At 52.5% G+C, this 25,038-nt stretch overlaps 8 protein-coding genes across 8 annotated transcripts; 4 read left to right on the forward strand and 4 right to left on the reverse strand.

Annotated features, from left to right (window-relative positions):
- Positions 1–26: 26 nt before the first annotated feature.
- LY79DRAFT_518670 (enoyl-CoA hydratase/isomerase) lies at positions 27–935 on the reverse strand (the record flags this gene model as incomplete). The annotated part of the gene is made up of 1 exon (XM_060555055.1): positions 27–935. The coding sequence occupies one exon, from the start codon at positions 933–935 to the stop codon at positions 27–29; it is 909 nt and encodes a 302-aa protein (XP_060412521.1).
- A 761-nt stretch (positions 936–1,696) lies between these two features.
- On the forward strand, positions 1,697–2,557 carry LY79DRAFT_580933 (uncharacterized protein; the record flags this gene model as incomplete). Its single annotated transcript, XM_060560157.1, has 3 exons — positions 1,697–1,780; positions 1,967–2,336; positions 2,427–2,557. The coding sequence occupies 3 exons, from the start codon at positions 1,697–1,699 to the stop codon at positions 2,555–2,557; spliced, it is 585 nt and encodes a 194-aa protein (XP_060412522.1).
- Positions 2,558–5,604: 3,047 nt separating this feature from the next.
- Positions 5,605–7,554, forward strand: LY79DRAFT_591365 (permease for cytosine/purines, uracil, thiamine, allantoin-domain-containing protein; the record flags this gene model as incomplete). Its single annotated transcript, XM_060561271.1, has 5 exons — positions 5,605–5,727; positions 5,799–5,821; positions 5,888–6,174; positions 6,226–6,305; positions 6,367–7,554. The coding sequence occupies 5 exons, from the start codon at positions 5,605–5,607 to the stop codon at positions 7,552–7,554; spliced, it is 1,701 nt and encodes a 566-aa protein (XP_060412523.1).
- Positions 7,555–8,450: 896 nt separating this feature from the next.
- Positions 8,451–9,187, forward strand: LY79DRAFT_518636 (uncharacterized protein; the record flags this gene model as incomplete). The annotated part of the gene is made up of 2 exons (XM_060555053.1): positions 8,451–8,812; positions 8,887–9,187. 2 exons carry the CDS (start codon positions 8,451–8,453, stop codon positions 9,185–9,187), a joined length of 663 nt encoding a protein of 220 aa, XP_060412524.1.
- Positions 9,188–9,999: 812 nt separating this feature from the next.
- Positions 10,000–16,569, reverse strand: LY79DRAFT_634850 (uncharacterized protein; the record flags this gene model as incomplete). Its single annotated transcript, XM_060562243.1, has 4 exons — positions 10,000–10,855; positions 10,920–15,385; positions 15,443–16,046; positions 16,102–16,569. 4 exons carry the CDS (start codon positions 16,567–16,569, stop codon positions 10,199–10,201), a joined length of 6,195 nt encoding a protein of 2,064 aa, XP_060412525.1. The 3' UTR covers positions 10,000–10,198.
- Positions 16,570–18,206: 1,637 nt separating this feature from the next.
- Positions 18,207–19,919, reverse strand: LY79DRAFT_518658 (monooxygenase; the record flags this gene model as incomplete). The annotated part of the gene is made up of 4 exons (XM_060555054.1): positions 18,207–18,576; positions 18,629–19,213; positions 19,268–19,605; positions 19,665–19,919. 4 exons carry the CDS (start codon positions 19,917–19,919, stop codon positions 18,207–18,209), a joined length of 1,548 nt encoding a protein of 515 aa, XP_060412526.1.
- A 995-nt stretch (positions 19,920–20,914) lies between these two features.
- Positions 20,915–22,277, reverse strand: LY79DRAFT_558216 (Sas10/Utp3/C1D family protein). Its single transcript, XM_060558159.1, has one exon. It carries the CDS (start codon positions 22,201–22,203, stop codon positions 21,115–21,117), a length of 1,089 nt encoding a protein of 362 aa, XP_060412527.1. The 5' UTR covers positions 22,204–22,277; the 3' UTR covers positions 20,915–21,114.
- Positions 22,278–22,546: 269 nt separating this feature from the next.
- On the forward strand, positions 22,547–25,001 carry LY79DRAFT_558218 (endomembrane protein 70). Its single transcript, XM_060558160.1, has 3 exons — positions 22,547–22,777; positions 22,894–24,905; positions 24,979–25,001. The coding sequence occupies exon 2, from the start codon at positions 22,915–22,917 to the stop codon at positions 24,817–24,819; it is 1,905 nt and encodes a 634-aa protein (XP_060412528.1). The 5' UTR covers positions 22,547–22,777; positions 22,894–22,914; the 3' UTR covers positions 24,820–24,905; positions 24,979–25,001.
- Positions 25,002–25,038: the final 37 nt, after the last annotated feature.

A 25,038-nucleotide genomic window follows, 5' to 3' on the forward strand; every position in this document is an offset into this window, starting at 1 on the left:
CCAAGTCTCCTTGCGCTGAACGGCGCTCACAACTTGCTGTCTCTGTACACGGGCTTCCTCTTCTCGACGAAACTCTTGACGCCCTCTGTCATGTTCTCCCCTGCCTCCATCCTGCGGTAGATGCCCTGTTCGACGGCCGCCGTCGCCCCCACGGGGCCCATGGGCTCCCACCCGCTCTTTAGCCCCTCCCGCGAGACAATGACGGCGTCCGGGGAGTTCCTCGCGATCGCCTCGGCGGCGGCGAGGGCGGTCTCCATCAGCGAGCCGGGCGGCACGACCTCGTTGACCAGGCCCCAGGCGAGCATCTGCTCGGGGGTGTGGTCGGTGCGCCCGATGAGGGCCATCTCCGAGGCCCTCTGCCGGCCGACGGACTTGATAAGCCGCGGCAGGGCGCCGGCGACAGCGATGACGCCGATGGTCACCTCAGGGAGGCCGAACCGGGCCTCGGTGGATGCGTAGACCAGGTCCGCGTTGATGGCCATCTCCATGCCGCCGCCGAGGCAGAGCCCGTTGACGGCGGCGATGACGGGCTTCTTGCCGTCGCGGTTCGACAGGCCGCCGAAGCCGGCGGGGGGGCGCCACCCGTCGCCGGGGTTTTCGCCGCCCGATGGGGCGACCGCAGCGACGGGCGTCGGGTCGGCGGATGGGGTCGGGGGAGCGGCGGCGGAGGCGGAGGCGTTGCGGGCGTTCCACTCCTTCAGGTCGGCGCCGGCGCAGAACGCGCGACCGGTGCCGGTGAGGACGGCGCAGCGGAGGGAGGGCTCGGCGTCGTACCAGTCGTAGAGGCGGGCGAGTGAGTAGTGGAGCTCCGAGGGGATGGAGTTGAGCTGGCGGGGCCGGTTGAGTGTGACGAGGAGGACGTGCGGGCGCGGGAAGGAGACGTCCACGTCCGGGATGGACGGGGGCGGGGTCGCGAAGCTTGGTTTCTGGGGCATTGTGAAGTTTATGGGCGAGCTGAAAAGAACTCGACGCCCGTGGCAAGGGTATGGTGAGAGATGAGATGTAAAGCTCTGGGACGGCGGTGGCTGAGGCGGCGGCGGAGGAGGCGGAGGCTGAGATGAAGTATAGGAGATTATCCCAGTTGAGAGTGTCGGCGAAGGAAGACGATCCAAGCTTCACGGCTGCTGTTAAATGAAAACCACTTCATCCACTGGATATGTACCGGTCGAATATGAGTGAGCGCCAAAGTGCATTGATGAGAGCTGCGGATGAGAACGAGCGAGGTTGGGGACATCCGGGGAGACCTGGTCCACGGAGCTCAGGCGATTTGCCTCGGCTTGCCACTGCCCGTACCGAGCTCCGTGCGGGGTACACCGAGCTCGGTGTGGGTCGGTGAAGTGGAACATTTGGGCCAGGCAATCTGCAGTTGAGCATACGTCGCCTATACACTGGCTAATAAATAACTTGGCAGCAAGACTACCAAGCCATTTCAGCAATATCGGTGTAAACATTCTAGCTTTCTGTATTAACGTTGGCCACGTCCGTGCCCATTTTGGCAAATCTTGGTGGCCACCTGCTTCAGTACCCCCAGTAGTTCCACCCCAGCCTACATCTATCTCCTTGATGTCTCCTGTTTGCCCGAAAGCTGTCATCTGAGATTCCGACAGACTATTGCTGAGCCATCTTAAGGTCACACACCACGCACATTGTGTAACAGCCTCGAAAAGTCCGGTATTATGGAGGTGTAACCCTCAATATGGCTTTGTGCGCCCAAAACGTTGACCTGCATCGAAAGTTCATACTTCGTGCCGAGTTTACAAAAAGTTGGGGTCTGATGTTTGTAAGTCTATCAGGGATATTCTGAAGTCTTGAACCCTATCTTTGGATGACACTGGAACAATGGGGGGAAATTCGCCAAGCAGCTCCGTTGAATGCTGTATATATTGTCAGTGATGCCCGCAGACATCCTTAACGAATTTCAGCCCTCTTTACTCTGCATTCTCGTCACCCAATCCCCTTTTTGCAGCTTCGTTGCACCATTTGCTTCTTTCACTTGTCTGCCCAGCGTGACGCCACTAAGCCCCTCAATGCCACCCACGACTATCAGATCGTGAGTCTCGAGTTAAAGAATTTCAGCTTTCACCAGTTCGATGTATGCACCGGTGCTAACAACGGCAACGAGATTGCAATCTTTGGTGATTCTAAAGCCACGCCGCCTGAGAAGATATTCTCCCTGTCCTCCGTCGATGGGCAATTTGAGAACTTTGCGATGAAGTTGGACTTCAATGCCAAGTATGTACTCGATATAGGTCCCGAACGCCGAGCCCTTGCTAACTTGACAGGTAGTACAGCTCAAGTGTTCTACAGCACCGTACAAGAGCCCCTCCCGCAGGCAAGTGAGTCTTTTGCCAACGGTGAGATCTCAAATTTTTTTTCCATGACCAGGCAGAAGCAGACTGAATAAGTCCTGATCTTGCCGGCTTCAGCGTATACTGCTTCGCTTTGGCAGAAAAACCCTGTCGGGGACGCTCCCCAGCCCGAAGGCATCCAACAGGCGCTGATCTTGGGTAGCATTTCCATGGAAGACTCTACGGATGGTATGGCCACCCTTCGGTGAATGAAGTGCATTAAATCATCATTAGGCTAGTCTTGTCGCGGCTAGCGTTAGCGAAAACTCGCCATCATGAAAAGAAGTCTCTACGTATATAGGTCGCGATGTGGTATCCCATAATCCACGGTGCCAACTTGACATGAAGACCTTATTCTTAAATGTCTTATAGAGCCAGGGGGAGTCGTAGCTGTCTGAGCTCTGGAGATATACATGTCGCATAGGTCCTCGGAGTTGTGATCGTCTCGGGTTGCCAAGCTTGTTAATGACCTTAGTCCCGGCCCTCTTCAAGAAGAGGAAATGCCCCCATTGAATCTACTAAAAGATGGCAAAATCTTCATACTATCATTACTAAAAAGATACTTTCTTTTTACAACTCATGTTGGTCTTCTACTTGTTGGCAAATGGCTTTCCTCTTGTATATTTCCTGTCGTAGCGTCAAGCTCGTACACAGAATTCGTGCCGTCCATCTCGAATCGAGGTTCCATGATCTCAATTTCGTTCACTCGCCGCCTTTTGCTACCACCTGCCTGAGCCCCCTAGAGTTTCAACTCACTTTCCTCCTTAGATAAAGGAAAAGTCCTACAGCTATCAAGGCGACGATAGCCACACCGCCGACGGCTGCTCCAGCGAAAACTCCGCTGGATGCCCCAGAAGATTCAACATTATTCTTGCTCAAGATATAATACCTAACGTACCCAACTCTTGTCCCCGAAAGTCCTCCAGCATGGCATTGATTCCAACATCGGCCCGTTCGTGATTATCGAAGACCTTGGGTCCCGAACCAGTTGACAATGCTCAAAGTATTGGTTGATCTGTGTTGTTGGTTATTGACTCAAACATGAAAACTAGCTGCCTCCGCATCGCTGCGATGTGCATGGAGTCACCGCCGTATCGATTGGTAGCTTCAAACCGACAGCGCAAACCCGAGGCATCAACTGCTCTGAAATGAAAGTCAAGAACTCTTGACTTTGTTAGGCACCAGCCACAATATTATCTTCCGCCACAAGCCAATAAGTGGCGTTAGCCGGTGCGAATACTTCCAAACCATCAAACCTTGATGAAAAACCGCCAGCACATTCAATCCCACTAGGCTAGGCTTATCGGGTATTCCATGGAGCTTCCCGACAGGTTAGAGCGACTGTTACGCTTGTCTTGATCGGGCTTCAAATTAGAGTTTTTAAACTTCCGGGAGCCTTCAGTAACTTTTAAATTTCCGGGAAAATAGAAAACTCGACGGTCATGTTCCGGACAGACTTGTCGGCACTCCCCAGCAATGACAGGCTTTCATGCCATCAGACATGATTACCCCTTGGGACGCGGCGACGGCCACGGTCCTATCAAGGTTCAATGGCCATCCTCTGGACCAAGCAGCCAAGGCTGGAATAGAAGCCTAGGGAGGTTGGCACTGTTACGCTCCACTCGCTGCTGTTTAGATGTTTGTCTCTGAGAGTCGGATTATTTGCCAGGAATGTGAAAACAGGTCTGGAGATAAGTGGAATGTGTTGGTGTGTCGGTCGCACGGTGGATTCCCAGCCACACGAAATTGAGTGGATCTGAGGATTCTGCTTTTGGGTTCGTCCTTATCTCGATGTGACATTCTAGGCATCGTCTTATCAGCAGCGAGTCAAACCAAGGTGTACCGGTAGTTGCAGGGTCAAAGGTTAGCGGTAGATGGTTCCGAATCCCAATCACCGAAGATACGGGATAATAGTAGCATGCGAGCTGTCGAGATCGCACCAGTCACTCGCGATTCTCTTCAAAAGCGATGTGACTTGCTTGCCTGGTAGGTGACCATCTAGATCCCAGCACGCCATTGCTTTGACGTAAAGTTGAGGATCAATCGAGAATCTTTCTCCTCCAAACTGCCAACATATGTTGCGTTCTTGAAACAGCATTGTCTTTGAGGTTGCGCCGGCTCCCTGCTATAAGAAACAACGAGGTGAACTTGGAAAAAAGACGACAGGAACCTCGTATTGTGCCACAACCCGTCAGAGTTTCCTCCCTAAAGGCCGTTCGGTTCATCCCAGGCTCGTTTGCGTGAGGGTCGGGCCTATACCATGCCACAATTCGCCCCATTTTGTAGTTGACTCGATGAGATCGAGTAATGGATTTTTCAAGCATGCGGGGTTTTGCGACCAACGATAAGCTACCCCTGCCAGAGAGAGCTAGCTTATCAAACGTATTATGGTGGCTGCACCGTCCCATGCCGGGTATCATGGGGGGCATGTCCTGCCCGGCGGGAGCCGTTCCTCGTCACTCATGGGACGGGGTCCTTGTGCCACTTCCCACGCCCCAGATAAGAACATTTCCTTGGAACGAACCAATAACGAACGCAAGAAAAAGGGCCCAGGAAAGCAGATTTTTGCAGGGCTTGTCCTCTTACTCGGTCAGATTAGACGTTGCTGCTGCTCTCGAGGCCGTTCGAACTGCTGTAATCGCGGCGAGACCGGCCACCCTTGCCTGAAAGCGATTCGTGGCTTGCCTCGCGTGCGCACCCCATGCCCGCTCTCCTCTCCCAAACTTCTCTGGGCGAGAGGGCATAGAGGATGCAGACGAGATTGGAGAGCTTGTCAATGTGGGGGTGGCGTCAGTGCGATTTCCGGGTCTATCAGTCGATGCCGCTCGACACGCGGAGCTAGCGGCCGATTAGTTTTTCGAGGCTAACGAGGTTCCATGTTTCTTTATCGGCCTCCCCATACCGAGAGCGACACCGGCCCAGTAAGTAAAATAAATATCTGGCGACCTCCTCCATTGTTTGGCCGCCAATGCCCTGTGAAGGGAGACCAACTGGAGCGTTCCCCTCAGTCAACAGCCTTGGAATTGCCACTGTTTGGGCTGTTATCCGTGCAGATCTTAATCCGTCTCACCGTCCAACCCAATTTTCTGGCTCTCGGCCCATTGCTCCACGTGCATAGCGTCATCGCAACGTCTGACGGTCTTCGTTCCGGTCTTCAAACGGCTTGGAGCCTCTTAGACTTGCCTTTGACCGGCGTTGCTCGACCGAAACAAGACACCGCACACACATCCCTCGTCGCTTTGCTTGGACTGCCGAGATGGGCATGGATACCGCGACCACTACCGCCAGGCCGGACAAGGCCCACACCTCGAAATGGAGATACTGGGCCGACAAAATCGCCGTCACGTCGGAACCCGGGCTTACCAGCGCACAGCTGATGGTATGGATCTGCCCGCCCAGTGAACTTATGGGCATCTGAGTAGAGGCTGAGCTGACAATCGCGTTTCGTAGCTCACCAACTATGACCTGAAACCGTAAGCATCTGGCATTGAATGCCGTTCGTGTAGCCTGTGGTGGCCTCGTTACTGACAGTTGAAAAGTGTCGAGCCCGAGAGACGGCAGTGGGGTCCTTGGAACTTCGTGGCCTTCTGGATCGCTGATTCCTTCAACGTCAACACTTGGATGATCTCATCTTCCATGATCGTCAACGGTCTCTCATGGTGGCAGTCGTGGCTCTGTGTCTGGATAGGCTACGCCATTGCCGGTTGCTTCATTTGTTTAACCGGTCGTATAGGCGCCCAGTACCACATCGGTTTCCCCGTCGTCAACAGGTCCTCTTTTGGCATCTGGGGTAGTCTGTGGCCTGTCTTCAACCGTGCGGCTATGGGTATGTCTGACAGCATTCCTACCCATAAGAGCGTTTGTTGATTTTGGCCAGCTTGTGTCTGGTACGGTGTTCAGTCTTACATTGGAGGCCACTGCGTTTATCTCATGATTCGTTCGATCTGGAAGTCGTGGGTGAGTAGCATCAGCCGGTTTCAGAGCCATGTCCGAATGTCACAACCTAACCACGCCCCAGGACCGCGATGAGATCCCCAATACTTTCCCCGAGGATTCCGGCACCACCACGGCGGACTGGGTTTCGTTTTTCATTTTCTGGCTCTGCTCCCTGCCCGCCATTTGGTTTCCAGTTCACAAGATTCGCCACTTGTTTACGGTCAAGTCATACGCCGTCCCCTGCGCTGGAATCGCCTTCATGATCTGGGCCATCGTTCGTGCTGGTGGTATCGGCCCCGTAGTCCGCCAACCCGCCAAGAAGCAGGGTAGTGAGCTTGCCTGGGAATTCGTCAAGGGTGTCATGTCTTCCATCGCCAACTTCGCGACGCTCATCGTCAACGACCCCGATTTCTCCCGTTTCGCCTCAAAGCCCCGCGATGCGCTGTGGTCTCAGTTTTTCACAATTCCCATTGGCTTCGCCTTGACCTCATTCATTGGCATCATGGTCTCATCATCCTCGGTGGTCATCTACGGCAAGGAGATCTGGGATCCGCTCGACCTCCTTGAAAAGTTCATTGACGACGGCGGCTCGGGCCAGAGATTCGGCGTCTTTGTGATTGCCGCAGCGTTCGCCTTGGCTCAACTCGGAACTAACATCGCCGCCAATTCGGTCTCGGCCGGTACTGATATGACGGCTCTGCTACCTCGATGGCTCAGCATCCGCCGCGGTGGATACATCTGTGCTGCCGTGGGTCTGGCCATGTGCCCGTACACGCTGCTCACCACCTCCAATCAGTTCACCACGTACTTGTCGGCGTACAGTGTTTTCCTCAGCTCTATCGCCGGCGTCATGTGCTCCGATTACTACTTTGTCCGCAGGGGATATCTCGAGGTCAAGGAACTATACGATGCGCGCAAGACCGGACCGTACTATTTCACCTACGGATTTCACTGGCGCGGCTATGCTGCATACATCTCCGGGATCTTGATTAACGTCGTTGGATTTGCGGGCGAGATCGGTCGAGATGTGCCCGCAGGTGCCACCTATATCTACAACCTCAATTTCTTTGCTGGCTTCATTGTCTCAAGTGGCATGTACTGGGGCCTGTGCAAGTTGTCTCCGATTCCTGCCTGCAGCGATAGGTGGATGGAGGTTGGAGAGGAGATTGACGACATCCGTGTTGCTTATAACGCCGACAGCCAGGACTTTGATGAGGAGATTGTGACTGGTTCACCGAAGGGCATTGATGATGGATCGAAGCACATTTGAAAAAGGCGGTAGGGCTCGTAAGAGGAGACATGTTTGGATTTTAAGTGATACCATTGTAGTTGTACAAACTTGGAAGACATCAGAGAGAGATATTATATGAGACCTAGGAAGAAAAAGATTGATGTCTCGTGCGACCAATAATTTTCAATCAAAACCTAGAGATGATAATCAGGCGCAGTGTTCAATGATCTTACTTCAGTATATTAGCAAATTTAGAACCCAGAGTGTTTGCTTCAACGTATTTCCTTGTTTCGAGATACCTTATGGGCAGATTCTACTCGGTCTGTAGCACTAATTAGCAGTCGGAATTGATAGTTCATGGTACAAATCTATCTCTATTCTGAGTGTCCACCTCCCCATGAATGTTGTCACCAGAAGGGGAATCATGGTGCTCTTGGACTTCAAGGGTGTAAATGACCCGGCCACATATTTATCAAGTAGGCAACCGATCCAACTTTGGCCACAAAGCTGGATAGCTGGAAGTGAAGCTACTCGCAAAGTTAAATGTGAGAGTTGGTAAGTTGATTGTTAGGGTTGTTCTAGATTCGCTCATAACACTAGCCTTGTCACCTTTCGCCACCTAAAGCAGGCTCTGATGGGCTTGAATAATGGGCAATAGGAGGGTATCTCAGGGTAGCAAGGGTGCAGACAACCACTCGGGTGACAGCTCCACTGCGGCGGAGGAGCGAACAATTAATACTCGTCGGATTTGTGGATTTTGGCGGCTATAAAACATTGTTCTGTAATCCATGGGTACATGAAAGTTTGAACTTCAGGGTTCTCAGCCGCCATCAACCTCTTATATATGCGGCCCCTCTACCCGATCCCCTTCTCACATTCGTTTTCACTTCATGATCAATTTTACACCAGGCCGAATACCAAAAGTCAGCCTAAATATGCTCGCCACCGGTATTTTTACCCTCTTGTTTTCAACTCTCGTTCTCGCTCAAAGCGACAAGCCAGATGCGCCTGGGTACGACCGCTGGAGTGAAGGATGCCTGTACAAGCTCAACAATCTTATGGCTGGAAAGGGCGTGACGGATCAGCCCGGGTACGAAACCTTTGGCGGAACTTGCAAAGGCACTCGCGTCGTCAAGGAGAGGCTCAAGGCAGTATCGGTCCGTGAAGAGTGGATGTTGTACAGCTGTTGCCGAAAGAAGAACGGCGAGTTCGAGCATGTCAGAAAATTACCATTGCAAAACTGCCTTGCATTCAACGATGTAGGAGGGGGCACGCTGACCTGGCAAAAGGTGATGAGGTTAGTACTCTGACACTCTGTATAGTAAACAGGTCCTCCAAGGTATGCTAATGCAAAACTGCCGACAGCTACAGGCTCGCCGAAGCTTGCAAAGACTGCAAGGTGGTGGGCGAGTCGCAGAATGGGGCCCCCGGAGCTCATCTGCGTTGCAGTTGTGAGGCGCCCAGACGGGCAGCGAAGACTTACGAATTGCCCATCCATGCGAACATGTGGGCGGAGGGTGACGTCCAGGGCAGGCAACTGAGTAGATACCCTTGCGGTGTTAGTACGGGCTCGTTGGAGTGTGGCTGGGCATGGTGTGTTCACAATGCGTACCAGCATATTGATCCTCCGGGACACTGGCATGGTCCAGGCTCTCCTGATGCGAATGACTAGAAAATATAATTTCTGAACTCTACAAGTCACCTACTGCTATACTAGGCCAGGCACGCAGGTCACATATATATGTAGCTGCCTTCTGCGTCAATTACTGGGCAATACATCAATCTTCCACTCTACAACCCTACCCCTAGCACCTACCGATGTCAATTGACATCGACTTTTCTCGGGGCAAGGAGGAAGTAAATCTCATTCCTGGCTGGCCGTCCATGCAGAGTGGTACACCATCCAGCCGGGTCCGGGAGCGGGTCTTTGGAGGTTCCTTCCGGATCGGGATCTGTCGGCTGGTGCTTCTTTGCCCTCATTGGCCAATGCCATTCATATAACATCGACTATACTACATACGCAAGTGCTACATGTAAATCAACATTTGAGCGCAACAATTCTTGGCTCTAGAAATATTCTTGTCTTGAATAGAGTTTGATACTGGCTGCGTTAGCGAATTGATTCATCATTGATAAAAGTCCCAAGTCAGCCAGAAGATTGTGGCCCATGGGTTGAGTAGAATCGGATATAGATGACCACTATCGACCAGACTGGATAAACACAGAGCGCTCCAAAAAGAAATGAAAGATGATCTGTAATGAACCACAGCGTCTGGTTAATTGAGAGAGAAGTTTCTGTTCTTCCTAAGTCTACATACGAGAAAATTTCCGGGTAGAAATACCCTTGGTCATGTGGGTCTATCTTTTGATAATCCACATCTGTAGCGCTTACCGCTGGTACAAGCCACACAAAAGCTATACCAGCTTCACAACATGATCTGATTGTGTATTTCGTATTAGGATTAGAATCAAAAACTAAGTTCACTCGAAATACTAAATGCCAAATACCAAGACTCAATGAAATGCAATCTGGACCAGCGATGGTCGAAGTGTGGGGTTCATAATCGTTCCCAAAATTCCCTGATAACCCAGATTCAGGCGCCCTCCATAATTTACAGCCACTTCCGGGGCCTTTCAACTCGGTTGATCAAATTCGGCAGCCAAGTTCCCTATACCTTGGTATTTAGTAGACAGCTTCAAATCCGAACTGCCTGAAGCCCAGGCGGCCCCACCTCTCCTTGGCAGGGTTGACCAAGTCTCTCTTCTTTGGGGCTGCCACCTCCGCCTCCGGCTTTCCGAGTTTCCAAGTGATCGGTTCAGGCCACGCCCGGCTCATCTCCTTCTTCTCATCCGTCGCGGACCACTCCTCGACGGGGGCCACGCTCAGCCTCCCGTACCCCCTGAGCCGCTCGAGCATCTCCCGCGTGTTCTTCATGCCGTCGCCACGAGTAGCCCAGCCGCACCGCCGCATGCCGTCAAGGTGAAGCTCGGCTGCCGCGCGGAGACGATCGTCCTTGTCTGCGCCGCGAGTGGCTGTGAGATGCTCCTCGAGGTCGCATGCGACATCTAGATGGACGCGCCCAGCGTCGTGGAGGCGACTGGCATGCCGGAGAAGGTAAGTGAGACGGTTGGCGAAGTAGAGAGCCGAGTGATCCAGACCGCCACGAGATTGACGGACGTTGTAGTAAATGGTTTCGCACAGGTTGATGGCTTGGTCAAGGTGATCGGCAAGCTCGTGGGCGTTTACCAAAAAGGAGCCGATGGTGAGTACAACGTCGGGTGTCCAGTCACCGTAGTTGCGCTGTACCTCTCTCGACTTCCAAAGAGAGGTTAGAATAGTCTATTGAAGCCATGGTTAGTCAAAGTTCACCGTGAAGCCCACGTGCAGGGAGGGGGGGGCTTACCTCGAGCTCGTTCCATTTCTTCTGTTCACCAAGAAGATAAACCAAGCTGGAGATGTCCTCGAAGCGGAGACTGGCCAACTCGATTTTGTCCTCCTTAAGAGAACCCAGAACGTTCTCGATGACGTTTCGACTGGTTGTGAGCATGTTTTCCTTTTGCTTTGTGTCGGCTGTCTTCCAACTGTCCACGTTGATGCCAACCAAAATCTCGGCCAAGCGGAAGCCCCAGACGTAACAGTTGCGCTGATGGTAGAACCGCTGGGAGCTGGCGAATTCGAATGCGCACTTGGCAACGCTATTGGCCTTGGTAAAGTCGTTCTCCCGGACCATGAGTCGCCTGACGGACGTGTAGGCGGCTTTGCAGGACATGAGACCAATGTCGGCGGTTCCTGTATCGGCCGCGATTCCGCTGCCAATCTCGGTAAGCAACGATTCATAGAAGCTAAATGTGACATTGCTGTCCTGGCTTCCGAGGAATTTGCCATATCTTGCGGTAAAAAGGGAAAACAGCTTTTTGTCCAGCACCGACACGAAGCCTTTGCGGCCACGCGACTCCCAAACGTAACGAAGGCGAGCCGCGGGCTCGATAATGGTCTCAATCATGGTGGATTCAGTCACTGTTGACATGACAGACATGTATTGCTCGTAGAGGACCGTCTCGAGAAGCACGTCCGCCATGAGCTCCGAAAAGCTATAGGCCGCCTTGGACTCCCCGTTCAAAGCCTGCTCGAAAGAGATGAGAAACACCAGGTAGACCTTGCTGGACTGGCCAGAGACCTTGATGTTTATTCCCTGCTCAGCACCCTCAAATCCAGGGAAAAGGAGGAGGTAACGCAGCTGGCGGAGGAGGTCTTGGCCATGGTGCACCATGCCGGCAGAGATGTAGATGGACGCCAATGTTTTGGCAGCAGCGTGCAGGTTCACCGAGACCCTGACGTTGGTGATGACCTCGATGATGGAGAGCTGAAGAATCTGAGTGATAGAAGAGTGTGCCTCCTTGCTTCCAATCTTCTTGTACATCAAGACGATTTCCTTCAGCTTGGAAAGTGTCTTCTCATGCCACCAGCCAAACTCAATCTTGAGCTGTCCGTATATCTCAAGACTAACTCCGATTGCGCGTTCAATAGTAGTAGTAGTCGTTACCCTATTGGTTGTTATGACGGTAACATACAGCTTGGACAAGCGCTTCTTGATCGTCTTGACAGTCGTTTCTGAAACTATGTTGACATTCGTTGACTTCTTGATGATCTCCTCGTAGATAGTGATGGACTCGTGGCAGCGTTCACTGGAGCTTTCGCAAAGATTGGCCTGAGCGATCAAGGCCTTGATCACAATGGCAGCTGAGGCGCCAAATATCTTGGTAGCAGTCTCGCGATACTCGATTGTGATCTTGTAGCGGACGGAGAACTCTGCCTTGGCGTGGAACTCCAAGACATAGCGGTATCTCTCGTAGATGAGTTCAACGATCTCTTGGGTGAACTTGACCTCGCGGTTATGATGGATAAAGGTAGTCCACAGAGTCACACAGATCTTCTGGAGCTCAGCCCAGCGTTTCTCGGAGTGGTAGTGGTTGAGAACGACGATGGCTGCGTCGAGTGCACTACCGTGGCAGCAGCCATCCTTTGAAAAGATTGTTACAATTTCGGTGTAACAATCATAAGCCTCCTTGCGGCCTAGCTTGTGGTAGACAGCAGCAAGCTTGTAGAGAACCTGGACAGTCATGTTGTGGCCGGCGCCCAGATGCTTCCGGTAGTGCTGTAGGAGCTTGGTGTAGGTTTCGATTACCTTTTCGTGGCGGTGGAAATCCTCGTAGAACTGAACGAGAGCCTCTGCAGACTCAAGAATCAAGAGATTTTCGACTTTCAAATTAAAGAAGCAGGCATTGTAAATGCGGAGATAAATCTCGTCCGCTCTTTCAAACTGCCTCTGGCGGTGGTAGCACATAGCGAGTCGCTGAGCGACTCTTACGCGCTCGGATATGAATTCGCCCTGAATGGTCATAGTGTAGTCGACAGACAAGACGCTCTTCCATGTTATTTCAAGAGTCTTGCGAATTACGGCCTCGGCCTCAGCCCAATTCTCAAGTTTGAGGTAGAGGTTGACCATGGCCAGACAGGACTTGAAAAACTGCCGGTCGGTCTTGCCATGGCGGCAGCGCTGATAATTGGTCTCCCAAATCTCGCGGGTAACGGTCTCGACTATTGTGACGGACGTCTTCGTCTCGACGATGGTCTCGGTGATTTCTTCGACGACCTCTGTGATGATAGTGGTGGTGGAGATGGCCTCCTCGCTCTCAACTGTCTTTCTGTCCTTGAAGAAGCCCCAAACCTTCTTCAGAATGTTCATGGACACGCTGAGTATCCCAAAAGACCTAGCGATAACACCAAGCTCCTTGAGACGAATCATGATGGTCTCGGACTCAAAGCGCTGGTTTTCGTACTCTGACCAGACACAGATAATGATGTTACAGGCTTCTTCGTTCCGCTTTATGCGCTTGAGGAAATGAATGTACTCAAGAACGATGCTGATCTTCTCAACATGAAGCTCCGTCGTGGCCTTCGTACGGCAAGCCTCGAGGATGCCCCGCCAAATGCTGACGTAAAGCCTCTCCGCCTGGACGAGATACCCCTTGGCCTCGTAGTCGCGAGCCAAGCTGACAAGGATCTTGATGCAACGGACATCGGCGAGGGAAAGCTCTTCGGTGGTCCCAAAAATAACACCCAAATGGTCAATCTCGACACCCTTCTTGTTTCCTGCCTTGAGAACAATAGTCATATCTGAAATTTCTTCAGCAAGTTTGGAGCCTTTGCCGAATCGAGCGATGACGATGATATGAAGATCCTTGTAGATGGACATCGCGGCCTGTTCCTCCTTAATCTCAATATAGAGGCTGGCGAGAGCCTTGTACCACTTGATAACAGCGTCACTGCGACCACCCTGCTTGTTCTTCGAGATTTCGATCATGAACTTGATCATCTCCTCACGATGGGTGGCTGTGGTTGTCCGCTTAGTAAACGAAAGGGTCTCGGTGCACGCAAGGAACAAGTTGGTGCAGGAAACCACAAGCGGGCTAAACTTGTATAGAATGTTCCGGCCGAGATTTGAGGCCTTGTAGAAAAGCTCGGAGGCGATCTCCCATTCCGCCCGTCGCCGATGAAGGCTTGCCAAGGTGATGAGGCTCTGGAGGTAGGGCATGCTCTTCTCGCCGAGACACGTATGCCGAATACGGAGACTCAGGTTATGCATATCAATAGTTTCCTGGATGTCGTACTGAGTTTGCCAGTAGTGCCATTCTAGCATGGAGAAAAAGGTTGAGTCAGGGAAGACTTCTTTGAACTCCGAGGTCAGGCTTATCGTGCCGTTTTGACCACACAAGGACGACGACCGGAAGTGAGAAATCCAATGACGCATCATGTAGTTGACGATGTGGCAGGCCTGGAAGACCTCCTGGAAGAATTCCTCGGCCACTAGCTCCAATGACGGCTCGCAATTGTGAGTGAACCTTTTCTTGGCGAAGAGGAGGAGGGCCATGGTAAGGTGGCGATGGGAGTCGCGAATAGACATCAGGGTTGATCCACAGAGACCCTGGATATACTTCCTGATGGTAGAGTGCTTGAATCGGAGTGTTCCACGGCGGACCACAACAAGACCCTGTGTGTCGCGCACAGTGCTCATAACATCGGCGTCAGAGGAAACGGCGCGAGTAGACAAAGATACGCCCAGGAGATCAGTCATCTCGCCAACCGTGAAGGGGCGTTCTGCGGCGACCAAAAAGGTGAGGAGGTTGTAGATCTTGCTTTCCCCATGCTTCTCCTTGAAGTTAACCTTTTTCATGAGCTCCCCGATGACAGCCTTGATGTCGGAATTGCATTTGGTGATTATGCCCACAAAAGTACCAAAGTTCGAGACTGCTGCGAACAGCTGTCTACAGAGGTATGCGAACAGGAATGAACCCCTAGCCAGATCGGCAATCTGCTTCACCAAGGCCCGTCTGGCGTCCGAATTTTGGGACATGAAGCAGTCGTTTTTGCTAAGCCTGTTGGCGAGATAGAGCTCAATATCATCACGGACGTGATCTGGCGTGATGACCAAATGCTTGCAGTGGCTGCCGCCAAGGTGGGATACGGGTCGTGAGAGAGTGACGGCCTGGATCAGCTGGAGTTTGCCGATGCTAGTGTGAAGGCGCTTGTGAAGCTCTTCTGCCTTGGCCGCGCCGCCCAAGACTTCATCCAGACCGTCAACGACGAGGACCAGATTAACCCTTTTGTTGTTAATAGAAGTCAGGCTCAAATCAAGAGCCGCCCATAGGTCCGACTCGAGCTTTTCGTTGTTATGGTGAGGAGATGTATGCTCAAAGATTGCTTCAAGTTTCTCAAAGAGTGAAACATCCCCGACGTTAATCTCGAGAAGCTGGGAGAGAAGGCTCTTCAGGAAAGCGATGGAGGTATCCTCCGAAGGGATTTCAGCTGCTAAGATAATATTAGTGAAGCTGACCTTTTTGGGTAACGTTTCGTCTTTCTGCTCACAGAATGTGTAAGAGATGGTCTCGTACTGAGTACGGTTGATGGGACGTTCCAGTCTTTCTCTCATCCATGTAGCAAGTATGCTTTTGCCACAGCCCTCACCTCCAGTGACGGTGAATATGTCTTTGTCGCTGCCAAGGAAGTCGTGTAGGTCACGGGAGAGCCATTCGCATGTGCCGTCGACCCGCAGTTTTCGATCGGCGACACGGCCATAGACATGCGACTTCACTGACTCCCTTGTGGGGAGCAGGTGTCGACGCAGGGTGGTAATGTCAAGACGACGGTTTTTGCTACCAAGTTTGTGTTGCCACATGTGATTGAAAAGATGCTCCCTCTGGGTCCAGATCTTGGTGACTTGCGAACCAAACTGAGCGTCAAAATCAAAACTGACCGACCCGCTGGAGACACTGCTAATACGTGTTCGGTAATGAATAGCAACGTCTCCGACGAGGCAGACCACGCTGTCGAAGATGCAGCTGAGCTCATAGCGAATGGCATCACTCGCAGTGAACATGCCTTTGAGTCTAACGGCATGGCCGAGCAGTAGGCCAAGCTCGTAGAGGGCATTGAACGTCGGCTCCAAAGCTTGAGCCTGGTCATGGCCGAGCTATCAAAGGGCGTTAGGGCGGTACTATGAGAGGTCGGGTTGAGCTGTGACCTACCTCCAGCAACAGATGGCAAGTGGCCAAAGCCGTGTCTCGAACCAGGGTACAACCCTCGATAAAAGACTGGATGTGGCGAGAGTATCCGTCAAGCTGAAAACCGAAGAATTCGGCTGACTTCAACACGCGGTCCCATTGGCTTCCCTTTGGGGGCATGTGAACCAGACGCTCGTCGGCAATATAGGCAAGGTAAGCCTCGAGATCGATGCTCTGAAAGTGTTGATGGGAAACTTCCTCGACCTCGCGCACCAACTTCTTCTGGATGCGCCTGGCGGTGTCGATGACCCGTACAATCTTATAAGACATGTGTGCTTCGTTGGAGGCGACCATCGTCAGAGCGTCCAAGCTGATGGAGGACGACCGAGAGGTATCGCTGATGACGATCTCCTCGGCCTGAGAAGCATCAGGCTCCTCCTTGATGGAATGTCTGACCAGCGATGGCTGATTGGCTGGTGTATAAACAGACATCTTAGTATCAGGGGCGGGGGTTATGTTTTCGATGGACTCGGCAACGTCTGAGGCTAGAGACTGGAGCGACGAGGAAGTTGAGGTACGCTTCCGCCGGCCTATGTTAAGTCGATGAAACTTCAGTTGCAGTTCTCCAACAGAAAATCGAATCAATAGAAAGGGGGGTTTGGCAACACACTCAATGGGTTTTTGCGAAATCCAAGCATGATCAGGAGTTTGATGCTGTTTTCCACACTTGACTTCTCGGAGTCCAGGTTCCAATTTATAAAGGCAAGATTTACAACTTTATCATAAAGGCCTTGGAGAGCCAACTCTTCGTATTATGACCATTGAGGGCGATCTCCGAATCTTGCCAAGATAACGATCTCTGATTCTTCGTTGAGACATAGGCTTCCAAAGCTCATCCCTGACTGGAGGGGCTCGCAAACTCGCATTCTGCTGAACACGCTCGCGTCGAACGGGGCATGAGTAAGGGTATCTAGCTTGGCTGAAGTGGTAGAAATTCGCACATCAGAACAATGCAAAGCTGCCCCGTAGAGAACGCCCCCAGAAAGATAGACCTGAACAGAGACAAGTTTGCAGTGCGCGGGGAACGAATTGTCTGATATTCCCAACCATGTCTTGATTTAGGGCAACCCCGCTGTCAAATCTAGGAGAGTTGGATGTTAGAATTGGAGGTAAATCTCAAGATACGTGTTAATGAAGGCTTCATACCACCACGCTCATCACTAGCGGATGGCTAGAATGCATGGTCCAGATATTGGGCCTCGCATGTGGCAGTGAGCAGCAGGCGTTGATGGAACCGTTCAAGGCCGGCACTTGAATCGTAGATACTACCTTACTTTTGGTGATTAGATCCGGATGCAACTCCTGGGAACGGCGACAGTTTGATTTCGGCCTGCGGAGTACTATCACGATCAGGGAGCTAGATTAGTATGAACTGCGGCAACGATCAATCCCGTACTGTAGGGGACGCAGATCCCTCGATGGAAGCTGGAATGGCTCTCGTGGCTTGCACGCAGCCGACTGAACCGGACATGCCGAACGGTACACTAGACCGACTTAGGAAACCCCGGGCGTGTGTCTCTCCCGATATCCAGGCGCATGGCGGCACCCCTTGCGGACATGTAAGACCAGTACTTCCGACAAGTTAAAGCTATTGGCTCCTTTCATCATCAGCGACTAAGCCCTAGAAAACGGGGTAAGGTTGAAGAACGCAAGCATCAACGGATACGTCGCCAGCCAACTAGGAGAAGTATCAAAGTTTGCCAAGTTTCCTAGCCTTCAGCAGCACGATACCCTGGATCTGAAGCGATGGGAATGGCGATATTGACTATCACAGTGATATATGCACTTGATCTAGAAGATGGGTAAAACGGCCAAATTAGGTTAGAGACGAGGAAAAGGATTCCACATTGATCGTAACATGTCTCATTTGTTCTAAAGCTCTCAATGATTCGTAATAGCTTTCACATGTGGGGTTTTTGAGAAACAGGCAATATGAGACATCGCGCCGGCTAACATCAGCTATGGGGCGGCTGAAATAGAGCGGATTCCACCCTCGCTCCTTGTTGAGAAACAATTTCATACCAGTCGTTAAGCTTTGCGTGATAACATTCAGTAGACACTGGAAATCGTCAGATGCTGTGTCCAACGTCGCGACCGACCTCATCCTGAAAGCCCATCCCGTTGCGGATACGACTCTCGATCTCGACGACTCTCTTGGGTAGCATAAAGCCCAAGCCAAAGAAGACGAAGAAGGCCCACTTCCATCGGAACGGGTTGAAAGTGACGCTGAAGGCAAACCACCAGATGAGCTCAAGGTAAGTAAAGAAGTCAAAAGCACCTGTAGGAGAAGCGGATTTGAGAAGCTTGGTCATCTCAATCCAGGCCTTCATCCAGAACGGATGCGGTCTTGTCATGGGATCAATGAGGAACATGAGGAGAATCCTGGTGTAGATACCGATGTGCCAGTTACCGACGGTTCCAATGGCTGAAACGTATGTGCTGTGGTATGTTAGAGCTGACTGTTTTGATTTCGGGACAGAGAGTTGCTCACCAATTGATAGCAGAGATGGAGGGATGGGAAGGGGGGAAAGTCTGGAGGTACCAGTTGGGGGGCTGATACGGCTCATTGAAACAGTCATCAGGAAGGAAGTCCAAGGAGGGACGCTTGTAGCCAGTGGCCATGACGATGATGTCCGCAGGCACAACCTGTCTTCTGCCGGGCCCTCCCTTGGGGACGCCCTGCGCGCGTTTGTTGACAATGACACCGTCTGCAGTAAAGCCTTCAATGTCGCATCGAATCCACTCGGCACGGCCGGATCGAATAGTGTCCATGACGTGGCTGTTAACCATCGGCGTGTCCATGTAGATTCCCTTGTCATGGGGGGCAATCTCCTGAAGGTCTCGATAGAAAAGCTTTCGCAATAGAGTCTCGGGGATCCATGATAAGCGGGTTTCTTGACCCAAGATATTCATGGCGAGGAGCATGTTCACAATCGGGTTGCGGGGAATAATCCACTTGTCACTGCGAGACAGAATATAAGTTTTCTCGGCCTCCTCATCCACGGCAAACTCCAAGGCTTCGACAGCACTGGCGCCGCCGCCGATGACAACCATCTTCTTGCCCTTGGCGTTCTTTCTATACAGCTGTTAGCATCAGGATGTTTGATAAGAATTCCAAAAGTGGACATACCCGGTCAGCTGGCTGGAGTGGTAGACGTGACCCTTGAAGTCCTCGATACCCGGCAGACGGGGCATCTTGGGTTCAGCACAGGTCCCGACGGCGGCGATGATGCCTTCAAAGTGGCCATTGGCGGTGTTGTTGATAACCCATCTGCCCTTCTCATCCTGATAGACCTTCTCGACGGGCGTGTTGAACTTGGTGCGGGTTTCCAGGCCGTATTTGTGCCAAAGCTGCTTCACCTGGCTAAGAATCTGTTGTCTGTCCGGGTATCCGCGCTCCCACTTGACCGAGGGATGAAAACGGAACATCATTGAGTGGATTTGCAGGCTCGAAGAGTTGTTCACTTTCTGTAGTTGCTGTCAGCAGGCAGCACATCTAGCAGGATCGTTCCAAAAAGGGACATTACGCTCCAGATGCCGCCAAGGTTCTCGCGGCTACCAGCCTCGAAGATGACGACATCGAAGCCATGCCCAATGCAATGGGCGGCGGAGGTAACGCCAGTGATACCAGCTCCGATGACGGCGACCTTGGGCCGACTCAGGCGTGTGCTCGGCTCCGGTGGCGTGGGCGAGAAGATCTTGTCGGCAAACCATTGCCAGAGCTGGAAGATGAAGAGGAAGGGATGAAAGAAGGGGTTCTCGACGCGGGATTCGGAAGGCATGATTGCGAGTAGGCCACAGGCCTGGGTTTGGGTTTTGAAGTAGAGGTGTGCGGTGCAGAAGCACAGCAGTCGGTCGGATGGCTCTGCGGTAGAAATTGGAGAAGAATCAAAAAGCTCACGACGGGAAGAAAGGGAGAGGAGAGGGCAGCCAGCTATATCAACGAGTACGGGAATGTTTGCACGAGAAAGTGCCTTCCTACCTACTAGGGGGGGTGCTCCTCTCAAACACAAGCCTAGGAAGCTCCGGGAGCTTTGGGCAGCTCGACCGGCATGTGAGCGCAGTACGCTCCCCTCCTTCTCCTTCCCTAATACCCCTGGGCGCTATTTGCTAAACTAAAATAGGTAGGCAGACTTAGGTAGGTATGCACGAATACTTGACAAGGTAAGGTGCGAAAGGTGAGACGCCCGGCGAACAGGCCCACCCGATTGTGTACTGTTGACGTCACTAGGAACGCCAGGGACACCACGACCTGTTGAAACACGGTACTGAAGCATGTGAAGACGAGGACGGGGGCTACACGTCTCATCGACACAAAACTGGTGCGGACCCGACCCGCGACCTGGGGTTATAGGATGTACCTACCTTAGTTAGTGCCTTTATCGTTCTCTGATGGTCGAAAAACCATGTGCAAGTTCTAGGCATATGGAAAGAGGGCTGCAAAAGCCCATTGGTGACATCACTTTGTCGTTCTATAATATAGGGGCATATTGTACAGCAGAGAACCAAGGCCGAAAAAAGTGCTTGATACAGACAGGGCTTTGGTGCGGTAGGTGGGTGGGTTGGCCTACCTACATCACTGACTGGTAGGTGCCTATTAGAGCCGAAGAGCTAACGCCAAAGAGTCAATGTTCGTTCCATCGGGCCTTGAATGAGACGAGTTCCTGGCCGATCCGATTGGCATCCATCCCACTCCAGCATGGGACTCCGTCAACGGTATGGGAAAACATTGAAGACGATGAATTGAAAAAGAAGAGTAAAAGTATTTATCAGAAAGGGAAATAATGACAAGAATCAATTATGATCACACGAGGAGTACACTGCATCACAGCGAGCACACAATGGCGATGTGTTGTGGAAATATGGTTGGGTTGGCTGAGCCGCACTCGGCTCTTGGCATCTCGGCACATCCTCTCTCGCTTCTACACTAAGCGCTGATGCTCCGTCTACTTTTCAAGGGGGTATTTGCATCTCCGTCTATCGCTTGCCTCTATCGCGTCTGCCCGCCTCCAACATCTTAGCCTTCTTTTGGAATCTCTCGCCCATCTCCATCTGCCCACTGCCCCTTGGTCCGTCCGTCGTCTCTCTGCCACGCTTTCGGCTCTTGTCGAGCAGGTCGCGGGTGCCGCCACCACTCTTGCGCGCGGTGAGTCTGTTGATGCGATCGACACCTTCGCCCAGATCCCTCCATTCTTCTCCGCCGAACTGCATGCGACCGCTGCGACCCGTCCTTGCCGCCTCCTGCGCCTTTGCCTTCTTGCTCTGTGTGGGGAGGCGGACGAAGTTGGTTTCTTCGTACTCGCGACGCTCCTCTTCCGTCTTGCGGTCTGCCGCCGTCTTCATCCTGCGACCGCCGTTGACAATGGTTGTGCCGATACTGGGTTCCGCGATCGGTGCCGTCGACATTTCGTGCTCGATAAACTCATCCATGGTGGCAGACTTGAGCGGCCGACGGTCTGTCTTCTCCCGGCGCTCCGAGGGCATGACCGTAGGTGCGATCCTTGGCGGTTTGTAAACACCATCCTTTTGAGCAGTGGCAACTACAGCAGATGCAGCAGCCGGTCGTACAAAGGCGTCTGGTCGGGCTTGCAGGTGGGCTGCCTTCAGTTCCTCGTCCTCATCCTCGTCCTCGTCGCTACCGGAATCATCGTCGGATCCAGATTCGCCCGAGCCAGCACCCTCGGCAGCCTTCACAGCGTGGGCGTGGCGTTCAGCGTCGTCGGCAGCACGAAGGATCTTCTCAATCTGGTATCGTAACTTGTCCTCGAGAGGGCGGACACCCTTCTCGAGGTATAGCCTCAGCTCTACGAGCTTCTTGACGACCGTCTCTGTGGTGTCGTCGGCGTTTCCATTGCGGTTGGACTGGATCTTGGCGTTGCGTAGCTTGAGAAGAATCAAGAAGACGAGGTTCTGCAGGTAAGAGAGCAGAAGTTCGTTCTTGGTGTCGAGCAGAGAAATTCCGTTCTCGGGAGGTGCAATCGAAGTCTTGGGTGCAGCGTCCAGTGACGTTGTCAATGACTGCGTCAGTGAATCCAGCAGAGCTGGCAGAGTGCTTGGCGCCGCCATGATAAACCTGGCAGTGTTTTTTTATGTGTTTTTTGTTGGTGCTGGATGAAAATTGGAGGTCGTAGCGGAACAGAGGCGCGCGTTCGATCCAGGAAATTTTTCTTTGCGACCAACCGCCAAAGGGATCTGCGAAATGCGGGACCAGGTACGGCGGCGTCAGTGGGTCCCCTCAGAGGCTAGGATCCATGTTGCTGAGCCCCTGTCCTGTCAGCGCATCTGCCAGCAACTCTAGTACCTCAGGTATGAGCTTCCGGAATGACAATGGTCCGAGAATGCAGCTTAGTCCAGGTCCTAGGGGTGACGTGCCTGGGATGACTAAGCCAGGTTTGGGACAGTTGTTCGTGGGAGCAGGAGCTCTGCTTGAGGACGAGAAAGTTTAACGGTCCTGAGACATCTAAAGTTGACTGGTAATCTGTCCATCTTGAAGCAACAACTCTGCTTCTGCCCAGCACGATCGACAGCTCTCGATCTTCTTCTTGCACCGTTTGCTACTACGCCTTGTCAGGTGCAGCAGGAATTCGGATGATCCACCAGCTATAAGTCCCTTCGCGCTACCTACCTCACACATCCACGGGTATGTAATTGCGACTCTGGGAGTCATTCCCGGCTGTTTCAATTTTTTCGCTATTGTTTTTCTGGACGGCACCTCTCCTCCGTGTTGTGCCAAGGCTGATGACAGACGCATGAAAGAGGTACAGCAAATCAAACAAGATGCAACTAAGAGATATGGCGCCTTCATCGGCGGTGCTCGCCTCGCTGCTAGCCATTCCCCAGTTGGCGTCCGCATTTTACCTCCCAGGTGTTGCGCCGACATCATACAAGAAGGGCGACCTCGTTCCCCTCTACGTCAACAGCATCAAGCCCGTTGCCGCTCCATCCGACTCCCGATTACATGCGATCGATTCGTACGACTACTACCACCCTGGCTTCAAGTTCTGCGAGCCTACGCCCCGCCCTGAATATGTGTCGGAAAGCTTGGGCAGCATTCTGTTCGGTGATCGCATCATGACATCTCCGTTCGAACTCAAGATGAGGGTCAACGAGGAGTGCAAGTCCCTGTGCGCTCAGAAATACCCCCCGGCCGCCGTCGGATTCGTGAAGCGTCGCATTGAACAAGGCTATAGCTTGAATTGGCTGGTGGACGGCTTGCCTGCTGGGCAGCAGATTTACGATGACTTCACGAACACGACTTTCTACAACCCCGGGTTCCTGATTGGCGGCGACGACGAGAACGGCAACATCATCTTCAACAACCATTACGATATCAACATTGAGTACCACCCGGTTAACGGTGACGAGTCGCAATTGCGCGTTGTTGGTGTTGTGGTCGAGCCGAGCTCGCGTGCCTACCCGGGCTCACCGGACTGCACCAGCAAGGTGGAACCTATTATTTTCGGGGAGGACGGCACCGAGAAGGAAGTCAAGTTCTCGTACTCGGTAAACTGGGTCGAGTCTAAGACGGCTTGGGCCACGCGCTGGGACAAGTACTTGCATGTCTTCGACCCCAAGATCCACTGGTTCTGGCTTATTGACACTGCCATCATTGTTATCATTCTGATACTCACCGTCATGTCCATCCTGGTCAAGACCCTGAAGAAAGACATCGCCAGGTACAACCGCTTGGACCAGATCAACTTGGATGATCTCTCGGGTACCTCGGCCCTGGAAGACGGTGTCCAGGAGGATTCTGGATGGAAATTGGTCCACGGCGACGTTTTCCGCAACCCATCGAACCCTCTGCTCCTGTCAGTGCTCCTCGGAAATGGCGTTCAGCTTTTTGTTATGACCGGATTCACAATCTGCTTCGCTCTGCTCGGTTTCCTGTCACCCTCCAACCGCGGGTCGCTCGGAACGATTATCCTTCTCCTTTACACCTTGCTGGGCTTCGTTGGCGGCTACGTTTCTGCGAGAACGTACAAGTCACTCCAGGGTGAGAAGTGGAAGGTGAATATTGCGTTGACCCCGATCTTGGTACCGAGCATTGTTTTTGGGGCTTTCTTCCTCCTGGACCTCGTCCTCTGGGCGAAGGAATCTTCTGGCGCCGTACCCTTCACCACCATGCTGGTTATTATTGCCATCTGGTTCATTCTCTCGGTGCCCCTATCTTTTGCCGGGTCTTGGATGGGTTTCCGTGCCCCCGTGGTCGAGCCGCCTGTCAGGACCAACCAGATCCCCCGCCAGATCCCCCCTTCCACGACGTACCTCAAGCCGATCCCCAGTATGCTCATCGTTGGCCTCCTGCCTTTTGGCGCCATCTTTGTCGAGCTTTACTTCATCATGAGCTCCGTCTGGTTCAGCCGAATCTACTACATGTTCGGTTTCCTATTCCTCTCGTACGGTCTCATGATCGTCACAACGGCCGCAGTAACCATCCTGCTAGTGTACTTCCTCTTGTGCTCCGAGAACTACAACTGGCAATGGCGCTCGTTCCTCGCCGCAGGCATGAGCGGCGGTTACATCTTCCTCAACTGCCTCTTGTACCTGTTCACCAAGCTGAACCTCAGCAACCTGGCCGGCACCATACTCTATATCGGCTACAGCGCGCTCATTTCCTTCTTGTTCTTTATCCTCACGGGTAAGCCTCTCCCTGCCAGGTCCTGTTTGAACCCCCGCTGACAAACTCTTTACAGGATCCATTGGATACTTCGCCAGTTGGTGGTTTGTGAGGAAGATTTACGCCTCGATTAAGATTGATTAAACAGCCTTACATTTGGGCGTTAGCATGTGGCGTCTGGATCGCGCACCTGTACGAATATTCTTTGTAAAAAGTACTCACACCTTTAGCCTGCACCAGCGTTGTATTGTATTCTTGACGAGACGCTCTTGCACAGCCTA

This window comes from Colletotrichum navitas (genome assembly GCF_030913465.1).
Source record: "Colletotrichum navitas strain CBS 125086 chromosome Unknown LY79scaffold_43, whole genome shotgun sequence".
Lineage (NCBI taxonomy): Eukaryota > Fungi > Ascomycota > Sordariomycetes > Glomerellales > Glomerellaceae > Colletotrichum > Colletotrichum navitas.